General features: G+C 42.9%; 1 protein-coding gene across 2 annotated transcripts in view; it reads left to right on the top strand.

Moving 5' to 3' along the window:
- adcy9b (adenylate cyclase 9b) overlaps positions 1–25496 on the top strand; it is a 168578-nt gene that overhangs the window by 129566 nt on the left and 13516 nt on the right. For both annotated transcript variants that reach the window (XM_078558788.1, XM_078558787.1), the window contains exons 3-6: positions 10536–10640; positions 11298–11497; positions 18333–18435; positions 25274–25479. In XM_078558788.1, the coding sequence (XP_078414914.1) occupies positions 10536–10640; positions 11298–11497; positions 18333–18435; positions 25274–25479 (614 nt within the window). The remainder of the gene's footprint in view (positions 1–10535; positions 10641–11297; positions 11498–18332; positions 18436–25273; positions 25480–25496) is intronic.

Below are 25496 nucleotides of genomic sequence, written 5' to 3'. Positions count from 1 at the left end.
CCACAGTGGCAGTCGATACATTCCAGGATATCCTCCAGTACCCCGGTGATATAAACTATGGGCGCACCACCATTGATGGGAGAGCTGCAACATGCAATCAAACAGATGAAAAACAAAAAAGTCTGTGGCTCAAATGGTGTTCCAGCTGAGGTGGACTTTTGCTCACATCAAGACCCCATGCACTCATCCTATGGATTTGGGAGGGAACGCCCTCCCACCACAGCCCCGGACTTCAGGAGTGTGGCAATTGTAACTGTCTTCAAGAAGAGAGATAATTCATCCTGTGGAAACTATCGCGGTATCTCCCCCTTGTCCATAGCAGGACGAATCCTGACACACACACTCCTGAATCACCTTTCTTTGGCTGAGAAAATCCTCCCAGAGATGGAAAAATGTTGAAAACAACACCAGGCAGGAAGTCTTCAATACATTCATTGACATGACCAAAGTATTTGTGCAAATTGCAAGAATCTGTGGATTGTGCTGCAAAGATTTGGATGTCCAAGAAACGTTTTCACAATCCTGCAATTGCCTCATGATAGGACAGCAACTGTTGTGGAAGACCTGAAACTGATGCCTTCAAGATTCAGACTGGGATCAAGCAAGGCTGTGTGATAGCCCCCATGCTATTTATAATGTACTTTGACAGTGGCTATTCACCTCATCAAAGATCAACTGCCCCCTGGTGTCAGCATCAAATACTGTTTGGAAAAATCCCTTTAATCTCAGTTGCTTCTGCGCCAAAACTAAACTGACATCCATAGATATACTTGATCTAAAGTTTGCAGATGGCTGCAGTGTTGTTGCCCACTCTGCAATAGATTTCCAAGCCACTCAACCTCTGCAATTCTGCATACAAGAAACTTGGTCTGTTCTTGAATATTGCCAAAATAAAACTCAATCATATTGTCAGCAAAATGTTCCAGCTCTCATTTATGTTGAAGGAGAAACTCTGAAATATGTTGAGCATTTCCCATACCTTGGCAGTCACCTGTCCCAAAAGCCAAACCTGAAGAGGAGATCCAACACCAGATCAGCGCCAACTTGGCTTTCTACAAACTACAGCATCACGTGTTTGATAACAAAGACCTCCACAAGTCAACAGAAATCATAATGTACAGAGCAGTTGTAGTCACCATGCTCCAGTATTGCAGTGAGACCAATACTGTGTATCAGTGACACTAGTGGGCTAGAGAAATTCCATCAGCATTTCCTCCACTGCATCCTTTGGATTCGATAAGAAGACCGTTGAACAAACGCTGTCCTTCTTGGAGATGGGTCTATAAGTATTCGGGCAAAAACTCCCACAAAATCAACTCCAATGGACTGGACGCTGTCCAAAGGGCCTTAAACCATCTTCCCCAGCTAGGTCCTGTTCTCTCAATGTTCAAATGGCCGACGTTCCAGGAAAGGACAAAGAAAACGCTTCAAAGACAGTCAGAAGCCCTCCTTGAAATGTAGCGGCATTGACCTTAATGACTGGGAGAAACTTGCTTCTAATCATTCAAAATGGCGACAACTGGACAATCAAGCTGCATCACGAGTTCCAACGCCTTAACAATGAGGCAGAGTGGTGGCTGAGAACAACACGAGATAGGAGCAAGGATAGACCATGTGGCCCTTTGAGCTTGCTCCATCATTCGCTACAATCATGTCTGACCTTGGACTTTAGACCTGCTTTCTCGCCAGCTGCTCTTATCCTTGATTGCCTGAGCAACAAAAAATATCTCCATCTCAGCCTTAAATATATTCGATGATGGAGCATCCACAACCCTTGAGTGGAGAATTCCAAAGATTCATAACCCTTTGAATGAAGAAGTTTCTCATCTCACTCCTAAATAATTATTCCCTTATCCTGAGGCTGTACTCCTGTATTTAGATTGCTCAGCCAGTGGAAACAATCTTTCTACCCTGTCAAGCCCCTTCAGAATCTTGTATGTTTCTATGTATATAGAATCACCTCTCATTCTTCTTAACTTCATAGAATATAAACCAAATTTACTCTGTCCCTCAAATGACAAACCCCTCATCCCAGAGATTAAACTAATGAACCTGTGCTGTACTGCCTCCAATGCAAGTAGCATAAATCGTGGCATACAAGTTGACCTGATGTATAAGACGACTCCATTTTTCCAGCCCAAAAAATCATGTTTTTGCATGTACTTGGCATGTAAGTTGACCCCCTCTTCAGCCATGATATGTTGTACTTGCATTAGTCGTCAATCTCAATTTTTCACTGCACAAATGCATGTTTTACTTCCTGGTACCTTATAACTGAGCACAAAGGATCAAAGAGGTGATACCAGCTGTGTTGCGAAGATGCTGCCCTTTGAGTCGGATACCAATGACATTCAAAATGACGACCACATTAGCAGCTCTGTTATACTCAGCATATAAGTTGACCCTCATTTTTGGAGGGATTTTTCAAGGCTTCAAAAATCGACTTAAGCTGACATCTGCAGTATATCATTCCTTAAATATGGAGACCAAAACTGCACACAGGTGTGGCCTCACCAAAGTCCTGTACAATTAGAGTAAGACTTTTTTATTTCTGTACTTCAATCCCCTTGCAACAAAGACCAACTTGTCATTTACTTTCCAAATTGTTTGCCATACCTGCATGCTAGCTTTGCATTCCTTGTGAGAGCACACCTAATTCTCTGAACATCAACATTTACAAGTTCCATGTCTTTTAAAAAAAATATTCTGCTCTTCTATTCTTGTGACCAAAGCGGATAACCTCACACTTCCCCACATTATACTCCATCTGCTACCTTGTTGCAGATATCTCTTTGCAGCCTCTCGATGTTCTCCTTGTAACCATGTCCTCCTTACAGCTTACTTTTCTTACAGAGCTATGCATTGTCAGCAGACTTAGATAATTATTCTCTGTCTCTTTGTCCAGGTCACACAGATTGTAAATAGTTGAGGCCCAGCACCGATTCCTGTCGCACTCCACCAGTCACAGCCTTCCAACCTCTGAAAATACCCCATTTATGCTTACTCTTTGCATTCTATCTGTTAATCAATCCTCTATCCATTCTAATACACTACCCTCAACTCCAGGTGCCCTTATCTTATTAGCTTTCTGTGTGGCACCTTATTGAATAACTTTTGGAAATGCTGGTTTACTAAATCTATTGGTTCCTTTTTATTTACCCTACTAGTTACATCCTCAAAACTCCAATAAATCTGTCAAATGCAATTTCCCTTTAATAAAACCATGCTGACTGTCTGATCATACAGTGCACTTAGAGAATCATAGCTAAGACTCCCTCAATAATAGTATTCCAGCATTTTCCCGACGACTGCTAGGCTATTGACCTATAGTTCCCCGTTTCTCTCTCCCCTTCTTGTGTGACATTTGCTAACTTCCAATCTACTGGGTCTGTTCCAGAATCTAGGGAATTTTGAAAAATCATAGCCAGTGCATCCACCATCTCTGCAGCTATCTCCTTTAGATCACTAGGAGGAAAGGAAAGAAAAAAATAAATCCTGTATCCTGGATCCTACTATATTGTGGGATGTTTTGCCCGTAAGGTTTAGGTTGAGTTCGGTAGTCACAGATTACCCAAAAATAGGTGGTCAAGAACTCCTATTTTTAAATAGTTTATCAAGAAGCAACAGTATATATACTATATATGTACAGTATATATACTAAATAGACAGAAAAAGCATACAACCAGTGACAGGTGAGGCTGGTTTATCCTGGGGACAAACAGATGTATGGCGCAGATCACTGTTGATCCCTGTATCTTGTGGCAACAGCCTTCAGATCTCTAGCCAAAGTGGTGTTCTCCTGGTTTTCCTCCTCCTTCCCTGGTCTTCCTCTGTCTGAAGAAAGTAGCTGCCGGATGAGCACTGTCCATTTAACCCCTGAGCACACGTTTAGCTACTTTATTTTTAGGGGCTGGTTATCTACACTATGTAAATCACTTGTTCAGATAGCTCTGGCCGATGACTGCAGAACAGGTACCCAAGGTGTCACCTCCCCCATTGATCACTTTGGCTTAGGTCATTTTTTAGTTTATTTCATGCTGGGTGCCATTTGTTAATTCCTGCCAGACATCCATAGATAATAGGGTACAAGATGCTGTCCTATTGACTTGAGAATGTCAGCATGGAAATCTGTACCAGGAGAGCTCAACATGAGACCCCTGATGGCACTCCTCTCCATGGCTGTTATCTTTGTTTACCATTGGTCCTGGTTGCTAAGAATATTTTTGCCAAAGAGAAATTCAGCATAAGGGCCCCTTCTGGTGGTTTGCAATACAGTGCCTATTAATTCTATAATATTTGGTAAGATACCATTTCTTACATGCCCCATGTGCACAAAGATTTGTGGGTTGAGAATTGGCCTGTTCAGTCACATGAAGACCCATGGTAGAAACTCATGACCCTGAGTAGACGCCATCCTTGAATTGAGAGATAGCTGACAAGAACTCTGTTCATTTCATCCGGTTCTATGGACCTCCTTGTGAACTCCCAAAACTGCTTTTTCCTGTAAATGGACATGATCTCTCTGTACGAGAGCTAACTGGAGTGTAATCTCCATGCCAAGTGTTGCTTTGGGATGGACACATTTGGGATCTTGAATTTCTATTTCTGGAATAGGATGGATAAGTTTACTGCACCCACTCCTTTGTATCTGTGGACGTGTTTTGCATGAGGGTTAGCCTACCTTCTGAGATTCAACAAAATCACCAACCTAAATACTCATGAGTCTTGCAAGTTGACTTCTCCGGCCCAACAAGACAATTTTTTGCATTTATGGGCACGCGTTGTAAGGTAACAAATGTAGATGGGGAGCATGTCCTGTTCATGCGGGATATACTTTTTGTACTTAAACATTCCAATATTTTGAACATGTCCTTAATATCATATCAATCTTTGTCCTTGTAAATGTACTGTACAGTATTAATGAAGGGGATAGTCATCAGTAGGTGTACAACATCTTGTATTTATTTTTGGGCTGGATTTTCTAAGACACACGTTTGAATACCAAGATTGCTGGATTACTGAGTGTTGAAATGTTTCCTGTTCTACATCTAGTTTCAAATATTGTGATCTCAGCAGTTTGCAGAAAAGACTCATTCTGACTCATTGTTGGACAATGGTCAGTATCCAGGTTGAATGCATAAGTCTGTACATCAAGATTGTTGTCTGGGTCAGAAGCAGAATTTTTTGTGGTTTAAATATGATACACTTTTCTGATTTATCAGATTGTAAAAGAGTTAAAATATCAATTAATACTGTACAAGTGGATAAAACAGTGGAGGTCCAGTATTTTCCGCTTCAACCTGCATTCTATCTTGCAATAAATGCTGATGCTAAAGCTTTTATTAAAGCAAATGTTTACAACTACATGTCTATGCATTATGTATGCTCTTAAGAAACATGATGAACAAAGAGCTTTCTCTTCTTGAAAGTTCTGTTCAAAAATGTTTAAATCCAACTGAAGCTGGAGTTGGATTTGTTACAACTAGCAGAGGACTTCCTACTTTAGATTGAAAGCCATGTTCTAATTGGGTTAAAAACAAAAAACTACTGCGGATGCTGGAAATCCAAAACAAAAATCGAATTACCTGGAAAAACTCAGCAGGTCTGGCAGCATCGGTGGAGAAGAAAAGAGTCGACGTTTCGGGTCCACACGACCCTTCAACAGAATTGAAGTATAGTTAGGAGAGGGGTGAGATATAAGCTGGTTTAAGGTGGGGGGCGGGGGGAGAGAAGGTGAGAGTGGGGTGGTTGTAGGGACAAGCAAGCAGTGATAGGAGCAGATAATCAAAAGATGTCACAGACAAAAGGATCATAGAGGTGTTGAAGGTGGTGATATTATCTAAGAAAAGTGCTAATTAAGAATGGATGGCAGGACACTCAAAGTACAGCTCTAGTGGGGGTGGGGTGGAAAGATTGACAAGGTATTAGTTGTAGATTTAAAAATAATGGAAATAGGTTGGAAAAGAAAAATCTATATAAATTATTGAAAACAAAAAAAAACAAAAGGGAGGGGGAGGAAACGGGGTGGGGATGGGGGGAGGGGCAGTTTAAGATCTAAAGTTGTTGAATTCAATATTCAGCCCAGAAGGCTGTAAAGTGCCTAGTCAGAAGATGAGGTGCTGTTCCTCCAGTTTGCGTTGGGCTTCACTGGAACAATGCAGCAAGCCAAGGACAGACATGTGGGCAAGAGAGGAGGGTGGAGTGTTAAAATGGCAAGCGACAGGGAGGTTTGGGTCTTTCTTGCGGACAGACCGCAGGTGTTCTGCAAAGCGGTCGCCCAGTTTGCGTTTGGTCTCTCCAATGTAGAGGAGACTGCATTGGGAGCAACGAATGCAGTAGACTAAGTTAGGGGATATGCAAGTGAAATGCTGCTTCACTTGAAAGGAGTGTTTGGGCCCTTGGACAGTGAGGAGAGAGGAAGTGAAGGGGCAGGTGTTGCATCTTCAGCGTGGGCATGGGGAGGTGCCATAGGTGGGGGTTGAGGAGTAGGGGGTGATGGAGGAGTGGACCAGGGTGTCCCAGAGGGAACGATCCCTACGGAATGCCGCCAGGGGGGGTGAAGGGAAGATGTGTTTGGTGGTGGCATCATGCTGGAGTTGGCGGAAATGGCGGAGGATGATCCTTTGAATGCGGAGGCTGGTGGGTGATAAGTGAGGACAAGGGGGACCCTATTATGTTTCTGGGAGGGAGGAGAAGGCGTGAGGGTGGATGCGCGGGAGATGGGCCGGACATGGTTGAGGGCCCTGTCAACGACCGTGTGGAAAACCTCGGTTAAGGAAGAAGGTGGACATGTCAGAGGAACTGTTTTTGAAGGTAGCGTCATCAGAACAGATGCGACGGAGGCGAAGGAACTGAGAGAATGGGATGGAGTCCTTACAGGAAACGGGGTGTGAGGAGCTGTAGTCGAGGTAGCTGTGGGAGTCGGTAGGCTTGTAATGGATATTGGTGGACAGTCTATCATCAGAAAATGAGACAGAGAGGTCAAGGAAGGGAAGAGAAGTGTCAGAGATGGACCATGTGAAAATGATGGAGGGGTGGAGATTGGAAGCAAAATTAATAAATTTTTCCAGGTCCCGACGAGAGCATGAAGCAGCACCGAAGTAATCATCGATGTACCGGAGAAAGAGTTGTGGGAGGGGGCCGGAGTAGGACTGGAACAAGGAATGTTCCACATACCCCATAAAGAGACAGGCATAGCTGGGGCCCATGCGGGTACCCATAGCCACACCTTTTATTTGGAGAAAGTGAGAGGAGTTAAAGGAGAAATTGTTCAGTGTGAGAACAAGTTCAGCCAGACAGAGGAGAGTAGTGGTGGATGGGGATTGTTCGGGCCTCTGTTCAAGGAAGAAGCTAAGGGCCCTCAGACCATCCTGGTGGGGGATGGAGGTGTAGAGGGATTGGACATCCATGGTGAAGAGGAAGCGGTTGGGGCCAGGAAACTGGAAATTGTTGATGTGACGTAAGGTGTCAGAGGAATCAAGGATGTAGGTGGGAAGGGACTGGACAAGGGGAGAGAGAAGGGAGTCAAGATAACGAGAAATGAGTTCCGTGGGGCAGGAACAGGCTGACACGATCGGTCTGCCAGGACAGTTCTGTTTGTGGATTTTGGGTAGGAGGTAGAAGCGGGCAGTCAGAGGTTGGGCGACTATCAGGTTGGAAGCTGTGGGAGGAAGATCTCCAGAGGAGATGAGGTCAGTGACAGTGCTGGAAACAATGGCTTGATGTTCCGTGGTGGGGTCATGGTCCAGGGAGAGGTAGGAGGAAATGTCTGCGAGTTGACGCTCAGCCTCCGCGAGGTAGAGGTCAGTGCGCCAGACAACAACAGCACCACCCTTGTCAGCGGGTTTGATGACAATGTTGGGGTTGGACCTGAGAGAACAGAGTGCAGTAAATTCAGAGAGAGACAGATTAGAATGGGTGAGAGGAGCAGAGAAATTGAGTCGGCTAATGTCACGCCGACAGTTCTCAATGAAAAGATCAAGAGAAGGTAAGAATCCAGAGGGAGGGGTCCAGGTGGAGGGAGAATATTGGAGGTGGGTAAAAGGAATAGTTGAACGGGGAGAGGACTCCTGCCCAAAGAAGTGAGCACGGAGATGAAGACGGTGGAAGAAGAGTTCAGCATCATGCCGAGCCCGAAATTCATTGAGATGAGGGCGTAAGGGTATGAAATTAAGTCCTTTGCTGAGCACTGAACGTTCAGCGCCGGAGAGGGGAAGGTCAGGGGGTATAGTGAATACGCGGCTGGGGCTGGGATTGGAAGATGGGGTGGGGACGGAGGGACAAGCAGGGGTGGAGGGTCCCAGATGGGTGTTGGTGTCGATGAGTTGTTGGAGCTTGTGTTCCTTAGCACTTGAGAGAAAGAGAAAAAGTTTCTTGTTGAGGCGTCGGATGAGGTGAAGAATAAAATGAAACTGGGGGCACGCCCAGCTTTGAAAAAGGGTGCGGCGGTGCTGCTGGAGGGAGAGGTCGAGTGTGTTCATATGGCGGCGCATGGCACTGAGTGTGGATCTCGGAATGCGACGGGAACAGCAGTCCGAGAAACGTTTTATGTCCCGGAGATCCTGGGTGGGTTCGAAACAAGGTCCCCCTTATCCTCACTTATCACCCCACCAGCCTCCGCATTCAAAGGATCATCCTCCGCCATTTCCGCCAACTCCAGCATGATGCCACCACCAAATACATCTTCCCTTCACCCCCCCGGCGGCATTCCGTAGGGATCGTTCCCTCTGGGACACCCTGGTCCACTCCTCCATCACCCCCTACTCCTCAACCCCCACCTATGGCACCTCCCTATGCCCATGCAGAAGATGCAACACCTGCCCCTTCACTTCCTCTCTCCTCACCGTCCAAGGGCCCAAACACTCCTTTCAAGTGAAGCAGCATTTCACTTGCATTTCCCCTAACTTAGTCTACTGCATTCGTTGCTCCCAATGCGGTCTCCTCTACATTGGAGAGACCAAACGCAAACTGGGCGACCGCTTTGCAGAACACCTGCGGTCTGTCCGCAAGAAAGACCCAAACCTCCCTGTCGCTTGCCATTTTAACACTCCACCCTCCTCTCTTGCCCACATGTCTGTCCTTGGCTTGCTGCATTGTTCCAGTGAAGCCCAACGCAAACTGGAGGAACAGCACCTCATCTTCTGACTAGGCACTTTACAGCCTTCTGGGCTGAAAATTGAATTCAACAACTTTAGATCTAAAACTCCCCCGTCCCCCCATCCCCACCCCGTTTCCTCCCCCTCCCTTTTGTTTTCAATAATTTGTATAGATTTTTCTTTTCCAACCTATTTCCATTATTTTTAAATCTACAACTAATACCTTGTCAATCTTTCCACCCCACCCCCACTAGAGCTGTACTTTGAGTGTCCTGCCATCCATTCTTAATTAGCACTTTTCTTAGGTAATATCACCACCTTCAACACCTCTTTGATCCTTTTGTCTGTGACATCTTTTGATTATCTGCTCCTATCACTGCTTGCTTGTCCCTACAACCACCCCACCCTCAACTTCTCTCCCCCCGCCCCCCACCTTAAACCAGCTTATATTTCACCCCTCTCCTAACTATACTTCAGTTCTGTTGAAGGGTCGTGTGGACCCGAAACGTCGACTCTTCTTCTCCACCGATGCTGCCAGACCTGCTGAGTTTTTCCAGGTAATTCGATTTTTGTTTCTAATTGGGTTAGCTCACTCTGACTAAAGAATTTGAATCTAGTCCTGAATAAATACTTGCTGCCTGCTATTGGCTCCAGCACAAAGCCATATGGGTAGCTGAGTGAACAAAGACTTAAAGTACAGAACAAAAACAGAATTACCTGGAAAAACTCAGCAGGTCTGGCAGCATCGGCAGAGAAGAAACCTAAAGTACAGATTTGATTCAGTGCTTTATAATTCTTTTTCCTTGTGCGATGGTGGCTGAACTTTGAAAAAAATGAGTGATGAGATGAATGGGTAATATATTACTGTGGCATGGTTCAATTTCAACTCCAGTGCAGGGTTATGTTTTATTCAGTGTAATAAAAATCAAAACTTTATTCGTCCTGGTTGTACTTTGTGTACTTTAATGAAAATATTTATAGTTTAATTATGAGTCAGAGTGCCATAATGGTAATTTGTTCATGGACATGTTGGTTTTACACTGCTGTAAACTTTGTGCATAATGGAGCATTTGAGAGCTGGTGAAAATCACTAGAAATGCAGCACAAAGAGGAAGTTAAAATTTAATCATTCCTTTTTTTTCCCCATTTGTTAACCAGAAAACATCTTATGTGTTGTATTAAACTACAGGACAGTCCCCAACCTGTTCTAAGAGGAATGTGTGTAATGTAAGGTATGCTAATAACAAACCCTGAGGATGGAGCTGTCTGCCTTCCTGTGAGAAGCTAGATGGTGAATGTCGTCATGCTGTTCAACCATAGAGGATATCACAGCAGTTGAATTGAGATGGCGCGTAATGTTACATGAGCACTACTGAATAATATTTGAGGCCTCTTATAAAGATGGTCCTTCTAATCTATATCCTGTATTTTGTTTTGCAGCCCATGTGTCCATCCTGTAGTGTCATGCTGGTCCCTGGATCCAGTGCCAGTGCAGAAGAAAGCACTGTGCAAAATGGCTGTCAAGATGAGCGTAAAAGTGCTAAGGTACCAATCCATAGCAGATGTAGACCCTGTAGTACCAAAACTTTACACAAGATGCAAATTAAAAAATTAAGCAGATGAAATTGGATTTTTTGTTTCGTATCCAATTCTATAATTTACCAGCTACTTGGGCTCTAATGTATTACTACACTACTGTAAGATTGTGGTGTGTCTTAGTTTATTAATGACTTGTACTCTAATGGAAGTCATGAGAAAGCTAGATAAGCACATGGAGGATGGAATTGAATGGTATGCTGATAGGGTTAGATGAAGTCGAGTGGGTGGAGGCTCATGTGGAGCATAAACATTGGCATGGACCAGTTGAGCCGAATGGCTTGTTCCTGTGCTGTAGATTTGATGTAATGTTACAAGTGCCTCAGTAAAGGTAAAAACGTTTCAATGATGGCATTTTTCATCTTGATCTAGAATTGTACAGATTGTAAAGATGGATTTCTTAATAGGCATTGCTTGCAAGTTCTAATTGAGACTCTTCCAATCTTAGCATCTTTAGCACAAGATTTTTTGTCCGTGTTTCACATAGGGTGCATTTGCTGTGGGTTACTAGAATTTATCCAAGCACAGGTTAACTGTGTAACACCGTCTATAAATCCCTTCTGTTCTGTAATGTGGTGAGATCACAGAGACCTTTCTCTCATGTAGGCACCATCAGCAGGGCGAAGTCTGAAGGCCCAAAATGGCCTGCTGAGTCCCCCAGAGGAAGAAAAGTTAAACAACAGCCAGACATCGCTGTTTGAGATGCTGCAGAGTGAGAGGCAGCTGGATGGACTGCTTCCACTACGCTCCAAGCAGATACGGGAGAAAACGGACGCTCAGTTTGTCAGTGTCATTAAGGAGGACAGGTATGTTTTGTTAGGCAAGGGTATGAAGTGTTGCGGGATCAAGGCGGGTGGATGGAGTTGAGGTACTGGTTAAATCTAATTGAATGGTAGAGCAGGTTTGAGGGGTGCAATAGCCTCCCGTTCCTTTGGAGCAATGACAGGTGGTACTTTAACACAGCTTTGTATCCATTTTGTTGACGTACATTGTACATTGTGAAGTTTCCCTACAGTTTTGAGTGGACAGATATTCCCTATCCATGTTCTGCTACAAGCTACTTCTAACCAGTTATACTAGCTATAAGCAAAGTAATGAAGGTCAACTGTGGAACCATCAGTAATTATAGAAATATCATTTACAGCACTTAGGTGGGATATATCTGCGCTTTAAAGTTCTGTCATTTAACCGTTTTGAAGGCTGCAACAACATTTGAGATTTTATTCTTTATCCCAATTTTCTTTCAACTTTTAGCTCAATGGGTGGGGTATATGCTTTATCTTTGTACTTAGCTGACTGAATTTATAGTTCAAGCATTTTGCTCTGCACTGTCTTGACTTAGCGATTCTGTCACATAGTGGCATTCATTGTAAGCAAGAAAATTTATTAGAACCAACAAGTCACCATTTACATGACAGAAGTCAGAAGTATGATGAAATGCTCTCCACTTGCCTGAAGCTCTAGCAACACTCCAAACTCAACATCATCCATGACAGAGCAGCCCTCTTGATCGACACCCATCAACCACCTTAAATATTCACTCTGTCCACCAGTCGCATAGAGTGGCAGCAGTGTAAAAAAATAATGGTGCTAGAGAAATCAAGGGGGTTAAAGGCTGAAAAATCCCCAGGGCCTGATAATCTACATCCCAGAGTACTAAAGGAAGTGGCCCTGGAAATATTGGATGCATTGGTGGTCATCTTCCAAAATCCTATAGGCCCTGGGGCAGTTCCTACAGATTGGAGGGTGGCAAATGTAACTCCACTATTTAAAAAAGGAGGGGGAGAAAAAACAGAGAATTAAAGACCAGTTAAACTAACATCAGTAGTGGGGAAATTGCTACAGTCTGTTATAAAAGATGTGGTAACAGAACACTTGGAAAGCGTTAACGGGATTAAACAAAGTCAGCATGGGTTTATGAAAGGGAAATCATGCTTAGCTAATCTACTGGAGTTTTTTGAGGATGTAACTAGTAGAATAGATAAGGGAGATAATGGATGTGGTGTATTTGGATTTCAAGAAGGCTTTTGATAAGGTCCCACATAAGAGGCTAGTGGGCAAAATTAAAGCACATAGGATTACGGATAATATACTGGCATGGATTGAGAATTGGTTGACAGACCGGAAACAGAGAGTGGGAATAAATGGGTCTTTTTCTGGGTGGCAGGTGGTGACGAGTGGTGTACCGCGGGGATCAGTGCTTGGGCCCGAGCTATTCACGATACATATAAATGACTTGGATGAGGGAACAAATGCAATATTTCCAAGTTTGCTGGCAACACAAAACTGGGCAGGGTTGAGAGTTGAGGATGCAAGGAGGCTTCAGGGTGATTTAGACAAGTTGTGTGGGCAAACACATGGCAGATGCAGTTTGACGAGGATAAATGTGAAGTTATATGCTCGGTGTGAAAAACAAAGGCAGAGTGTTATTTAAATGGTGATATATTGGAAAATGTGGATATACAAAGGGATCTGGGTGTCCTTGTACACTGGTCAATGAAAGTAAACAGGCAGTGCAGCAAGCAATTAGGATGGCAAATAGTATGTTGGCCTTCATTGCGAGAGGATTTGAATTCAGAGGTAGGGATGTCTTACTGCAGTTATACAGGGCCTTGATGAGACCACAGCTGGAGTACTGCGTGCAGTTTTGGTCTCCCTACCTAAGAAAGGATATACTTGCCATAGAAGGAGTGCAGCAAAGGTTCACTAGGCTGATACCGGGGATGGCAGGACTGCTGTATGAGGAGAGATTGGTTCGTCTGGGCCTGTATTCACTAGAGCTTAGAAGAATGAAAGGGGATCTGATTGAAACATCTAAAATTCTAACAGGGCTAGACAGACTGGATTCAGGGAGGATGTTTCCCCTGGTTGGGGAGTCTAGAACCAGGGGCCACAGCCTCAGGATATGGGACAGGTCATTTAGGACTGAGATGAGGAAACATTTCTTCACTCAGAGGGTGGTCAACCTGTGGAATTCTCTGCCCCAGAAGGCTATGGAGACTGGGTCACTGAGTATATTCAAGAAAGAAATTGATAAACTTTTGGATATTAGGGGCATCATGGTGTGTGGAGAGAAAGCGGGAATATGACGATTAGATAGAGGATCAGCCATGATCATATTAAATGGCAGAGCAGGCTCAAAGGGCTGAATGGCCTGCTCCTAATTTCTATGTTTCTATGTGTGTACCATCTACAAGATGCACTGCAGCAACTTGCCAAGGCTCCTTTGACATCAAATTCCAAACCTGCGACCTCTGCCACCTAGAAGGATGAGCAGGATACACATGAGAACGTCACCGCCTGCAAGTTTCCCTCCGGTGAGACACACCATCCTGAATTGGAACTATATTGCCGTTCCTTCACTGTCTCTGGGTCAAAATTCCGGAACTCCCTAAGTATTTTGGGTGTACTTACACCAGTTAAACTTAAGTTCAAGAAGACAGCTCACCACCACCTTTTTGCGGGTAATTAGGGATCAGCAATTGATGCTGGCCTTGCCAGTGATGTATACACCTCAAGAATGAATTTTTTTAAAAAAAAGCTTCTCCTGCTGAATTCTGGCATCTTCCACAATCTGTCATCTTCCCCCTTTTCCAGATGCGTGGACTCAAGCCGTAGCCAATATGATCACTCATCATTTATCTTTCTACCTGGTAGTGATCCAATCATTTTTAGTTTTTCTAGAAATGTTCAGTTCATAATGTATTTGGCTTGAGTCCAGCACTGCAAACTGTCGGAAAATCCTGTGGGACACTAGACGGCAAGCCACAAGAATGCAAAACTGGTGAGAAATCCTTACTCCATCACAGTGAACTTCCCCTGTGGGAGATTCAAAGTAACACTTGCTGGGTCCTGTTTAATAAAATAACAATGTTCTGCTCTGTGATCATCCTTACTTCGGTGTCTTTGTCTGGATATTAGATGTTGTAAAATGCATTGATATATCCAGAGCTGTAAAGACAAGTGAATCAATTGAATCTAAATACTTAAGTTTGACTAGTAAATAATTGCTTAGTGGATTCAGACTGTTGCTGAAACCCTCACCTCTGCCTTTGTTACCTCTAGACTCAGAGCATTCCAATGTTCTCCTGGTTGGTATCTGATCTTCCACCCTTAATAAACTTATGCTCATCCAAAATTCTTCTACCCATATCCTAACTCATCAAGTTCCATTTGTCCATCACTTCTGTGCTCCCTGTCCTACATTGGCTCCGGATCAGGCAACAGTTTGATAAAAATTCTCCTGTTTTCAGATACCTCCATGGCCTCTCCCTTCCCTATCTCTGTAACCTACTCCAGCCTATGATCCTCTAGCATCTCTGCACTCCTCTTGTTCTGTCCTCTTGCACATCTCCAATTTTACCTGCTCTACCAATAGCAGCCATGCCCTCAGCTTCTCAAGCTCTGAAACTTGCTCCCTAAACACCTCCACCTTTCTATGTCTTTTTCCTCCTTTATGAAGCACCTTAAAACTTACCTCGTTGACTAAGCATTTGGTTGCCTGTCCTAAACTCTCCTACTGTGGTCAGTGTCAAGTTTTGTTCAATAATGCTCATGTGAACTGCTTCGGGAAATTTTGATATATTAAAGGTACTGTATAACTGCAAATTGTTGCTTTTACTAATCTCTTGGGGACACAACTAGGATAAGTAATTGGGGACATTAGGAATTGCTGATGAGGAAATCGACAGTGCTGTGTCTTGGCTGTGACTAGATCTCAACTTGAAATCCATGACTGAATCTCCATCATAATTAATGGGCCAGAACTTCTGTGGAGTGGCAGCCACTGTTGGATTGCCACTCTGCTCCTTTTTACCTATCTTGGTCTGGAGTTGCACATTTCTCGCTTGGACTTCCAATTCAGGCCTGGTGAAAAATGTGCAGTGTACCTGGTTCCCAGTCCTTCCAGCGCAGGGCAGCAGCATTGGGGGAAGTGAAGCCATGTCCTCTTTATACAACACTGGCTGCCGCAAACCAGGTGAGTTCAAAGTGTCTAGGACCTTTTAAAAAGCCAGGGAGAAGGTAAATGGGTGAGGGGTTAGGATGGTTTTTGGAGGGGGTGGGGGCAAGTGTTGATGGGTAGTTACAGGGGGAGGTGGTCAGGGGGTCCAATGGCTGGGGGAAGGGAAGGTCAGTACCAAAGTTATCCAGGAGTTATAAGTGGTTTTAATCCTTCTAACTTTTCCTGCGCAACTATTCTGCTAAGAGAGTCAGAACCATTCGAAGTCTCCAAGTTAAATATCGGTGTTTCAGATTGTTCCCACTGCAGGGTAATTGTCCATCAGAAGTTTAAACTTCCCAGGCAATTGCCATGCAGTCCTTGCGTGGGCACTTCCTGGGTATGACCCCCCCCCCCCGATCGGAAGTTCTGGGCCAATATTGTCACATTTCTAAGTTGGCATGATTAGGATTCCCATGGTTAGAAACAAAGCTTTGCTGTCTACAATTCCAAAAAAGAAAAAAATCACTTGCAATTTCCTTTTTTGCTTTTCCGTTGATTACCTATCCTGAATGGCCTTCTCTTGTTACACTCGCTCTTTGTTATAGCATAGGCCTGCCATGCTTTATCTTAATCTACAGAACAGGACTGGTAATTGGATACCACAGTTTGCATTCCCAGCTGTTTCAAAATTTAGTGTTTCCATGTTAACGGTCACAGACTTTATCAGATTGGAGAGATTTAAAACAGTGAAGCACAGTAGGTGTGAAAATGGGAATATAGTCTTAATATTTCTATTGGTAAAGACTAGCTTTGGCTTGTTATCTGAAGAAATTAAGCTGTGTTATGTTCTTACATTCTTGTGTTCTACTGTTCATTTAAAAGAAAGATCCGTTTATGGGGTGCCCATGCTTTTATAAGGTTGTTATAATTCCGATACATGCTGAGCAGATTAAGAGGAATGTAATGGCAACTTTTACACATTTTGGGAAGATAAGTATGCTTTTAAGATTTTGCTTTAAAGGTTGTCTGAAATCTATCAAATGAATTTGGCTGCTAAAGGTCCAACATAAGCAGATTTTCCTCCATGCCTTTTTCTGGTAGTTACTGCTAAAAAATTGCTGTAACTCTTGTGTGCATTCTCTGAAGGATTTCAGCACATCTTGCCTCAAGATAATTGCAGGATGTCCAACCAAACAGCAGTTAGTGGCAAGCAGGTTAAATCTATTTCCTGATTGCCCTCAGAGGCAGAAGGGCATTGGATGGAGGTTTTATGCAAGGAACCTTTTAAACTCTCCTCACCCCTGCTTCACTTTCAGGAAGTTTGTGTTAGCATTCAACTTTATTTCACACCCCAAATTTTTGCTACATTCCATGATTTTCAACAGGAGTAAAAAAAGAAATACTCAACAGATCAAGCAGCATCTGTGGAAAGAAACAGGGTTTATGTTTCAGGAGTGTGATGGAATACTCTCCACCTGCCTGAATGAGAGCAGCTCCAACAACACGGAAGCTTGACACCATCCAGGGCAAAAAGCAAATCCACTTGATAGCACCCCATTCACCATCTTCAACATTCACTTCCTACACCACAGGCGCATGGTGGCAGCAGTGTACCATCTACAAGATGCATTGCATAACTCAAGACTCCTTTCACAGCACTGTTCAAACCTGCAGTCTCTACCACCTAGAAAGACAAGGGCAGCAGACTTGTCGGAACACCACCACCCTCCAAGCCATATACCATCCTGACTTAGATCTTATTGTCATCTCTTCACTGTTGCTGGGTCAAATCCTGGAACTTCCTCCCTAACAACAATGGGTGTACCTACACAACGGCGTAGGTGGTTCAGTACCACCACCTCAAGGGCAATTAGGGATGGGCAATTAATGCTCACTTGCCAGCAACGCTCATGAACAAATGAATGAAAGGTTGGTTGGTGACCCTTTGTCAGAACTGGGAGTGCTTAAAGATGAAACAGTTTTCAAGCCAATTAGAGAAAGGGGGAAGGGAGGAAAGAGGAAGAGGAGAGGTATGTGATAAGGTAGAAGGCAGAAGAGACTAAATGACTTCCAGCATCCACATTACTTTGCTCTTGTATTAACAGTGTGCACTGTTCAGCATATTCAGTGTCCATCCAATGTAATAGTTTGAAAATGGTTAAGATCAGAAGAATTCAGAAGTATAGACCTATAACCCACAACCAGATTCACTCTCTTCGCTGCCCACTGCGCCCCTCACCATTCTCATAGGCCCCATGTTTTTGAGAAATCCACTAAGGAAGCTCACTCTCTGGAACTTTGTGGGTTTATGTAGGACTTGAAACTGACTCTGAGGGAGTGTTGCACTGTCATCTTTAGGATGAGGCAATAAACCATGGTCCAATATGTCTGTTCATGTGGATTTAAAGGATCACAAGTACTATTCAAAGAGCAGTGGAGTTCTTCAGGTGTCCAAGCCCACATTCCTCCCTCAACGAACATCAAAGTTGCAATTCATTGGCTTTGAAGCACTTATGGATTTCCCAAAGAGATAAAGGTGCTTTATAGTTGCAAGTTTGCTCTTTCATTTTTAAAATAGCAGTATGTCCATCTTTCTAGTATGTCTGTCCCCCCTCCCACTTTCAAAATACAAGTTTTGGCAATGAATTTTGGCCTTTCTGACATTAACTCTGATTTGACTTGGTTTTCTCTACTTACAGACTAATGGATGAATACTTCTCCAAACCTCCCATTAACAAATTCAGCTTGAATTTCTTGGATTCGAGCTTGGAGAAAGCTTATAGAGGCAGCTATCAAGATGAGGTATGGGTGTAGCCTGTGTTTGTTGATCTATTTACTTATTTGGATTGACTGCTGTGTGTCTTGTGTAGTGCAGTCTCTTCTAAACACTAAGATAACCTCTTAAAACAAGGCTGTTCCTACCATTCGGTTGTGTTCGCACTGGAGTAACAGTATGACAAGGCATTTTGCTAGTACCTAAAATCAGCTTTTATTTCAACCCTTGATTCTATAGCATTTTTGAAGGTAACGACTTTGTTCTAAACTAGCAGAGACTGTAAAACATTTGCAGTCAAATTAGCAGACAACCAATTTACTCGCCACTGCCACCCCTCCCTCCTATGCTATTTCATCCTTCCCAGGCTGTCCCTCTTAAGCTGCCTGCTCCCTTTCCCTCTGTCATCCCCCCGCCAATCCCATCACATGCCATTCCAACTTTCATGCAAAACATTTGCCGTCAAATTGGTATACTTTTATCAATTCCATCATTGCGCCCCTTCCTGCCTGTCAGGGTAACTTTGTTGTTAGGCTTGCCTTCTGTTCTTTTTGTCCACTAACCCCACCCCACTCTGCTGACACCAACGGTCCCTTCCATGCTGTCCTCTCACCGCGCCCCCCCCTCCCCCACTCCTCTCTGGCCCCAATCCCTCCAGTCAGGGTAACTTTGGGCTCCCAATACCTCCTGCTGTATTTTTCTTCCCCAACGAACCCCCCGGACCCACTGCAACCAATTGTTGGCAGCCACATGTGCATACATGCTTCACATCCTCTGCATGCCTCACATGCCTCTGTGTGTGCCTGGCTCCGCCCACCAAATTAAGCCACCAACCAATCAAAAAAGTGAAGACAGATAATAACTGTATTTTGTTGTTATGGACTGGATGTAATGTGCTATCATGTTTTCAGGTTTTAATTGTGTAAGTAGAACTGTGGGTTCATGACACCAATCATTTTGTACCGCGGTTTGTTCATATTCTAACAAACTAGAACTGAGGATGAAATAGGAAACTGCATCATTTTAGATTGCCATTTCAAATGATTTAAGGTTTTCAACATACCACTTTAAAATTTGCCCCATATTAAGGCGGGTACTGCAGAAGGACACCCATTTTGGAGGATGAGAGCACTGTGTGGTTTTGATTTTGATTTAACATCCCTAGAACTAATGTCCAGGTGGGCATGGGAAAGATAAGAATTATTAATATAAATTCTACAGCATCACATAGCTGAATTCGCAGGTATGTTAGACGTACAAATTGCAGTTACGTCCAGCAGTTGGTTCCCAATAGTAGTAATTGTTCCTCCCTAATGGGCAAGAAGTGGTGGCGAAAGGAATCCAAGTAGGTAAACATGTCCTACAGCAGAACTATCTAGAGTTCACCACAGGATAATGTTCTATATTGGAAGAAACCCTAAAGTTCCATTGGGAGGTTCCAAGGGATCCCAGTTTGTCCCAATGTCTAGATTCTATTGGAAGTCCTAAGTCTTGCCTAAACCTTATACTATCCCTACTGGAATACTGTAAAAAGTGAATCTAGATTGCTATGAACTTGACCTAATTGGAGATCTGGCTGGGCTCTGTTCATATGGATGCCAGCAGATTTAGGTGGCAATGCTGGTGCCACATCACTGGATTGCAGAGATATGAAGCCTAGAGGTGGTTAATTGGGCACCCATTATTTGGGGTCATTAAGAGGTCTAAAGTCACTTGAGAGTGACGGGATTAAAAGGACTATTTTTGTACTCAATCAACTCATGATCCCATGCATTCAGTGGTGGATATTTCCACCACCCCATGTAGTTCAGTGTTGTGCTCACTCAGCTGACAGTTTATATTTCTTCTTTCATGGAACGTGGGCCTTGCTGGCAATGCCAGTATATGTTGTCCATCCCTAATTGCCCTTGCTAGGTCATTTCAGAGGTGTTACGATCACAGCTGATGCTATTTGCTGAGTAAGCCAAATCCCAGAGGGAAACTTGCCTGACTGATCATAACCTTTTTTTGTATTTTGAAAACGAGGGAAGAACTACTGATCCCAGAAGCATAGAATCCCAGTAAGACTTCAAGATTCTAAAATTAAAAGACTTATTGATGAGAGAGAAAAAAAAACTTAAGTATGCAAGATTTTAAGTTACAGTTAACAGTCTTACGGAACATCCCTCAAAAAAACCCACTTGGTCAGAACATGCAACTAAACTACTTGGCAACAGCTCCCTTAGATTTTTTACCATAAAAATCCAGTAATATTACTTGAGGCAAAACTGCTGTCACTTTAGCAAAAAGTATACTACACGACTTCTCACTGTCTCCCACTCTGCTGTGGAAATCCAAAAGAAAGGTTCAGAAACAGACTGCTTTCTGAAAACAAAGACTTCTCTGGCTTGAGAACCTGATGGCTGCTTCAAATTCTCAACTTTCATATCTTCTCCCAGCACAGATCTGGTCTTAGGACATCTCCCCCACACAGCCACACAACTCAGCTCAACATCTTTCCTTAAATATCCTTTTTCTCTTTCATCTTTGATTCCATTGTCCTCAGCACCTCTTTGAACTCAACTTTCAAAATATAAAAATCTAACGTTTTCCTATTGCCTCCCCTTTCAGGTCAAATAACATTTAATAACCTTCCCTTGTTTACTTATGAAACCTTTGCAAGTTGTAAAAGTCCCTTGTCACTTCCAAGCTCCCCTTTGAAATTTAACAGCTGAAAAGTCAAGTCCCTACCTATCAAATGCAAATTTAAAAACCCAACCTGTTTACTTGTAAATCCACTTCACCAGAGCCCCTCATTACAGATGCATGCATCTAGCACCTTTACCTTTCATCTCTCAGTTCCCACGGACGAGCTGTCTTTACTAACCCCGCCCAGTTTTTCATGGGAACACACAGCCTTCTTTACAGAATATCACCAATATTCCCAAAAATATTTTTAAAATCTTCAGAGGGCTGTAGGTCTGGGGTCTCATGTAGGCCAAACCAGGTAAGGATGGCAGATTTCCTTCCCTAAATGTGAACCAAATGGGTTTTTACAACAATCGATGATAGTTTCATGGTCACCATTACTGAACTAGCTTTAATATTCCAGATTTATTAACTGAATTCAAATTCAGCTGCTGTAGTTGGGGTTTGAACCCATGTCCCTAGAGCATTAGCCTGGGTCTCTGGATTACTAGTTCAGTGACATTACCACTACATTTGCCCCTAAAGGTTTTGAGGTTTTCTCTTGCAGCTGAAAATGTCACCCATTGTGATATATATCCCATCAGACTTGGGAGTTTCCAGGTACTGCCAGCAGCTGTTAATTGCAGGAATCTGCCATCATTAGGTGCTGCTCTGCTGACTGAGCTTGTATGGAAATCTAGAAGCTAGTTACATTTTTGTTCTTTTCCCCAGAGTGCAATATGATTATTAATGTATCAAAAACTTGTTCTTATGTAGTCCAATTCTTAAAAATCCCATACTGATATTTATAGCTTCTGTTAACTTTCAAATTCCTGACTTTGCTAATTGTGCTGAAAAATAGATATTGGTAGGTTTGTGTGTTAAATGAACATTTGAGGCCTGAAATTCTCTTTAATCACTTCTTAACTTTACAGTTCAAGAATGGATAAGCTACAAGTTCCAACAGTTCATCCCTGTTAATTAGAGGTTGGCACTTATGCGAGACCAACCATCCTTCCTGAGGCTGCTGTTTCTTATTACTGAATACCACACCTAGAATCTAAGAGGTTCTGGCTTTGTTCGCATTCCTGTCAGGCAGCTGAAACTATTGGCATTGAAGCATTGATTAATCAAACAGAGACTGGGGCTATTCGGGAACTGAACACACGCTAAGGTGTTGGAATGGTGAATTTCTGATGCCTAAACAGCTGTTTAAACTGAGCACTTATACTGCAGAATTTCCATTTGATACTTTGTGCTGGCTTTGTTGCGAGATGATGCATTGAATTAGAAGTTACAGCACAAATCCAGCCTATTGTATCCAGTGCATGTTTATCCCAGGGCTTTCTGAACCACCTTAGTTTGCTCCAATGATGCTTGGCTCTAAACACGGAGTGTTGTAGCAAAATCAAAATGCTGGAAATATTCAGCAGATCTGGCAGCACCTGTGGAGAGAAAAACAGAGTTAATGATTCATGTCAGTGACCTTTCATCAGAACAGAGCATATCCCTGTGCAATGTCTCCTTACGGGCCAGTAAATAAAACATAGTTCTGTAGCGTGGCTGTTTCCTGTAAGAAATTCTCCTTTTTCTTGGGTCTCTATTCCATATACTGTCAAGAGGCCAGGTGACCTGTCAGTACTGCTGATCTTAAACTGATCACTGGAGAGAAGCCTGGAGAAACTTGTTTATCATGCCCTTCCTCATGGGAAACCACTCTGCCTCTTACTGCTCTCAAACTGATCAAGATCAAGGTGTGGATGCAGTTCTGCACTCAAGCATTGCAAACTGCAGGACCCTAGGATCCAGCTTGCTGTCCAATGGACTACATTCAGCCATGTCCGTTCTTAACGAGCACAGGTTATCCTCCACTCTCATATCTCACTGTACCATGGAAAATTTAATATAGGTGATCTATCTGCTTATTCCAAATAGAATTTTCAGCATGGAAGCAAAGAAATGAATGATGATGGAACATCAATTTCTGATGCATCAGTGTTGTTAGTCTCAAACAGCCAGACTGAGAATATAAATGGTAACTGACTAAGCTATTAGTTTCTGAAACCTAAAAGCCTAGGTGATAGCTTTGTAACAGTGTTCTGACTTTGTGAATTTGAAGCTCAGTGCAAGATCTCGGCTCTGATTCTCTGGCAGTGCATTCCATTGTATACAGTATTGCACTCTTAACTCGCGCAACCTGCACTGCTGATTCTGTCAGGGACACGCATTGTGGGGGAAGGAGCATACTGCCCCCTACTGACATTTGCACAGAAAAAAAGCAGGCTTGCATTTATATAGCAATTCATCATATCTCTCAAAACATCTCAACGTGCTTCATAAGCAGTGAGTTACTTTGAAATGAGCAGCTTATATAACTAACAAATTTTAGAAATTGTGTTTTTGATTTTTAAAAGGCAATGTTTCTATAGTTTTAGAATATAACTGGCTGTTTTAAATACTCAGCACTGTAAGAAGAGAGATTATCTGCATAGTCATGGGCTGGGAAACATTGCTCTCTGTCATGGTCTTGGGTTAGATTTGATCAACCTGCAACTGCATAAATGAATATATCCCCTCATTACTTCACCTGCCAAACCTGTCTGCTAAATGAGTGTAACCAAGGTTTCCTGTTTTAACTTCAGATTTCCAATAGCTGCAATACTCGCTTTTTGTTTTAAAAACTACAAGATTAGGATATCTCACAACTAGGCATAATGAAATTTAGAAATAAGTCTTACTGGCTTACTACCAGTGCTAGACTGACTGGTCTTTAAATCCCCTGACTCTTGTCTTCACTCCTTCACCTGAAGTTATACAACCAGGGCCTTCTCCTGATGTCCTGGATGACATTTATCCTTTAACCAAGGCCACTAAAAAAAGTTACGTGGCTATTTATCACTTTTGATATTTATGGGACCTTGCTGTGCACAAAACTACAAGTGCTTATCTATATAACGTTGCACTTCAAAAAAGAAATTCATGGACTGTGCAATACTTTGGGGCATCCTATGGATGTGACATTGATGTATAAATCCTAGTTTCTTTAAGGTATGGTATATCATGCAGCATGCTGTGGGAAATATGACTCATTCATTGGTGACCCAATACACTTTTTCTCAAGCATTTGTTTTTATATTTGTTCTTGGGCTGTGAATGTTGCTGGCAAGGCCATCATTTATTGCCCTTAAAGAGGTGGTGAGCTGCCTTCTTGAGCCACTGCAATCCATGTGGTATAGGTACTCTCATAGTGCTGTTAGGGAGGGAGTTCCAGGTTTTTAACACAATGACAGTGAAGGAATGGCAATTCCAAGTCAGGATGGTGTGTGACTTGGAGGGGGATTTAAAGATGGTGATGTTCCCATATGTCTGCTGCCCTTGTTTTTATAGGTGATAGAGGTTTGGGGTTTGGAAGGTGTGGTCAAAGGAACCTTGGCAAGTTACTGCAGCGCACCTTGTAGCTGGTACACATTGTTGCCATTGAGTACCAGTGTGGAGGGAATGAATATTTAAGGTTGTGAATGGGGTGCTGATCAAGCTGGTTGTTTTGTCTTGGATGATGTCAAGCTTCTGTGTTTTCAACAGATCTATGCCACGCAATGTCCTTTTTACAACTGCATCTAGCTCTGTATATAATAATCAAAGTTTTGTAAGTTAGAACCTGTTGCTCATTTCAGTTATCCTAAACTGTCTATTGTATGACTCATTCTTTTGACATTTTGTACATCTTAGTCAGCCTTTGTATTGTGGTCTTGTGGATTTTTTCCCTACTGTCTGTGCAGAAAGTCTGTACAAAACTTTTCAGAGCTCCAGTTTTCCAGAAAGGATACAGAAGCTGAGTTTTAATTAGAAATGTTTGCAAATCATTTTGAAATGAGCAGGAATGCACAAAAATGATTAGAGCCTTATGAAGGAAGAGAATAGGACAGTACATGGATATACAAAAAGTGGGAGCCAGACATCTGAAATACAATGGGATTGGCATTTGTAGGACAGTTTTTAATTGAACTTGGATGTAACAGACTGATGATACCATTGCTTGCTTGAAACAATTTCTCTACATCAAGCATTTTATACCTGGAATTACGCTTGTTTGGATCATTACTGTTCCCATCCGTTCTGCTTTATATGTTTGTGATGCCTTGGAGCTTGATCTTGTTGAACACATGCAGTGTTTTTTATTTTTGTTTCTTTCCCCAATAGGTTGTGAACAATGCATCAGAGAAGACGTTTGCCAGTGCCACATTCAGTTCACTCCTTGATGTCTTTCTCTCCACCATAGTCTTCCTCTTTCTCTCCATCACATGTTTCATGAAGCAGGGACTGTGTACATCACCTTCGCATGCCTCTGTTGTGGTTTTTGTCCTTGCGATCCTGCTTCAAGTGCTTTCCTTGGTTATCTCCATCAGGTGAGGCAAGCATGCTG

The sequence above is a fragment of the Cetorhinus maximus genome, chromosome 15, assembly GCF_964194155.1.
Source record: "Cetorhinus maximus chromosome 15, sCetMax3.hap1.1, whole genome shotgun sequence".
NCBI classification, from domain to species: Eukaryota; Metazoa; Chordata; class Chondrichthyes; order Lamniformes; family Cetorhinidae; genus Cetorhinus; species Cetorhinus maximus.
The sequence above is the reverse complement of the archived record's forward strand: the minus strand, read 5'-3'. Positions and strand labels throughout refer to the sequence as shown.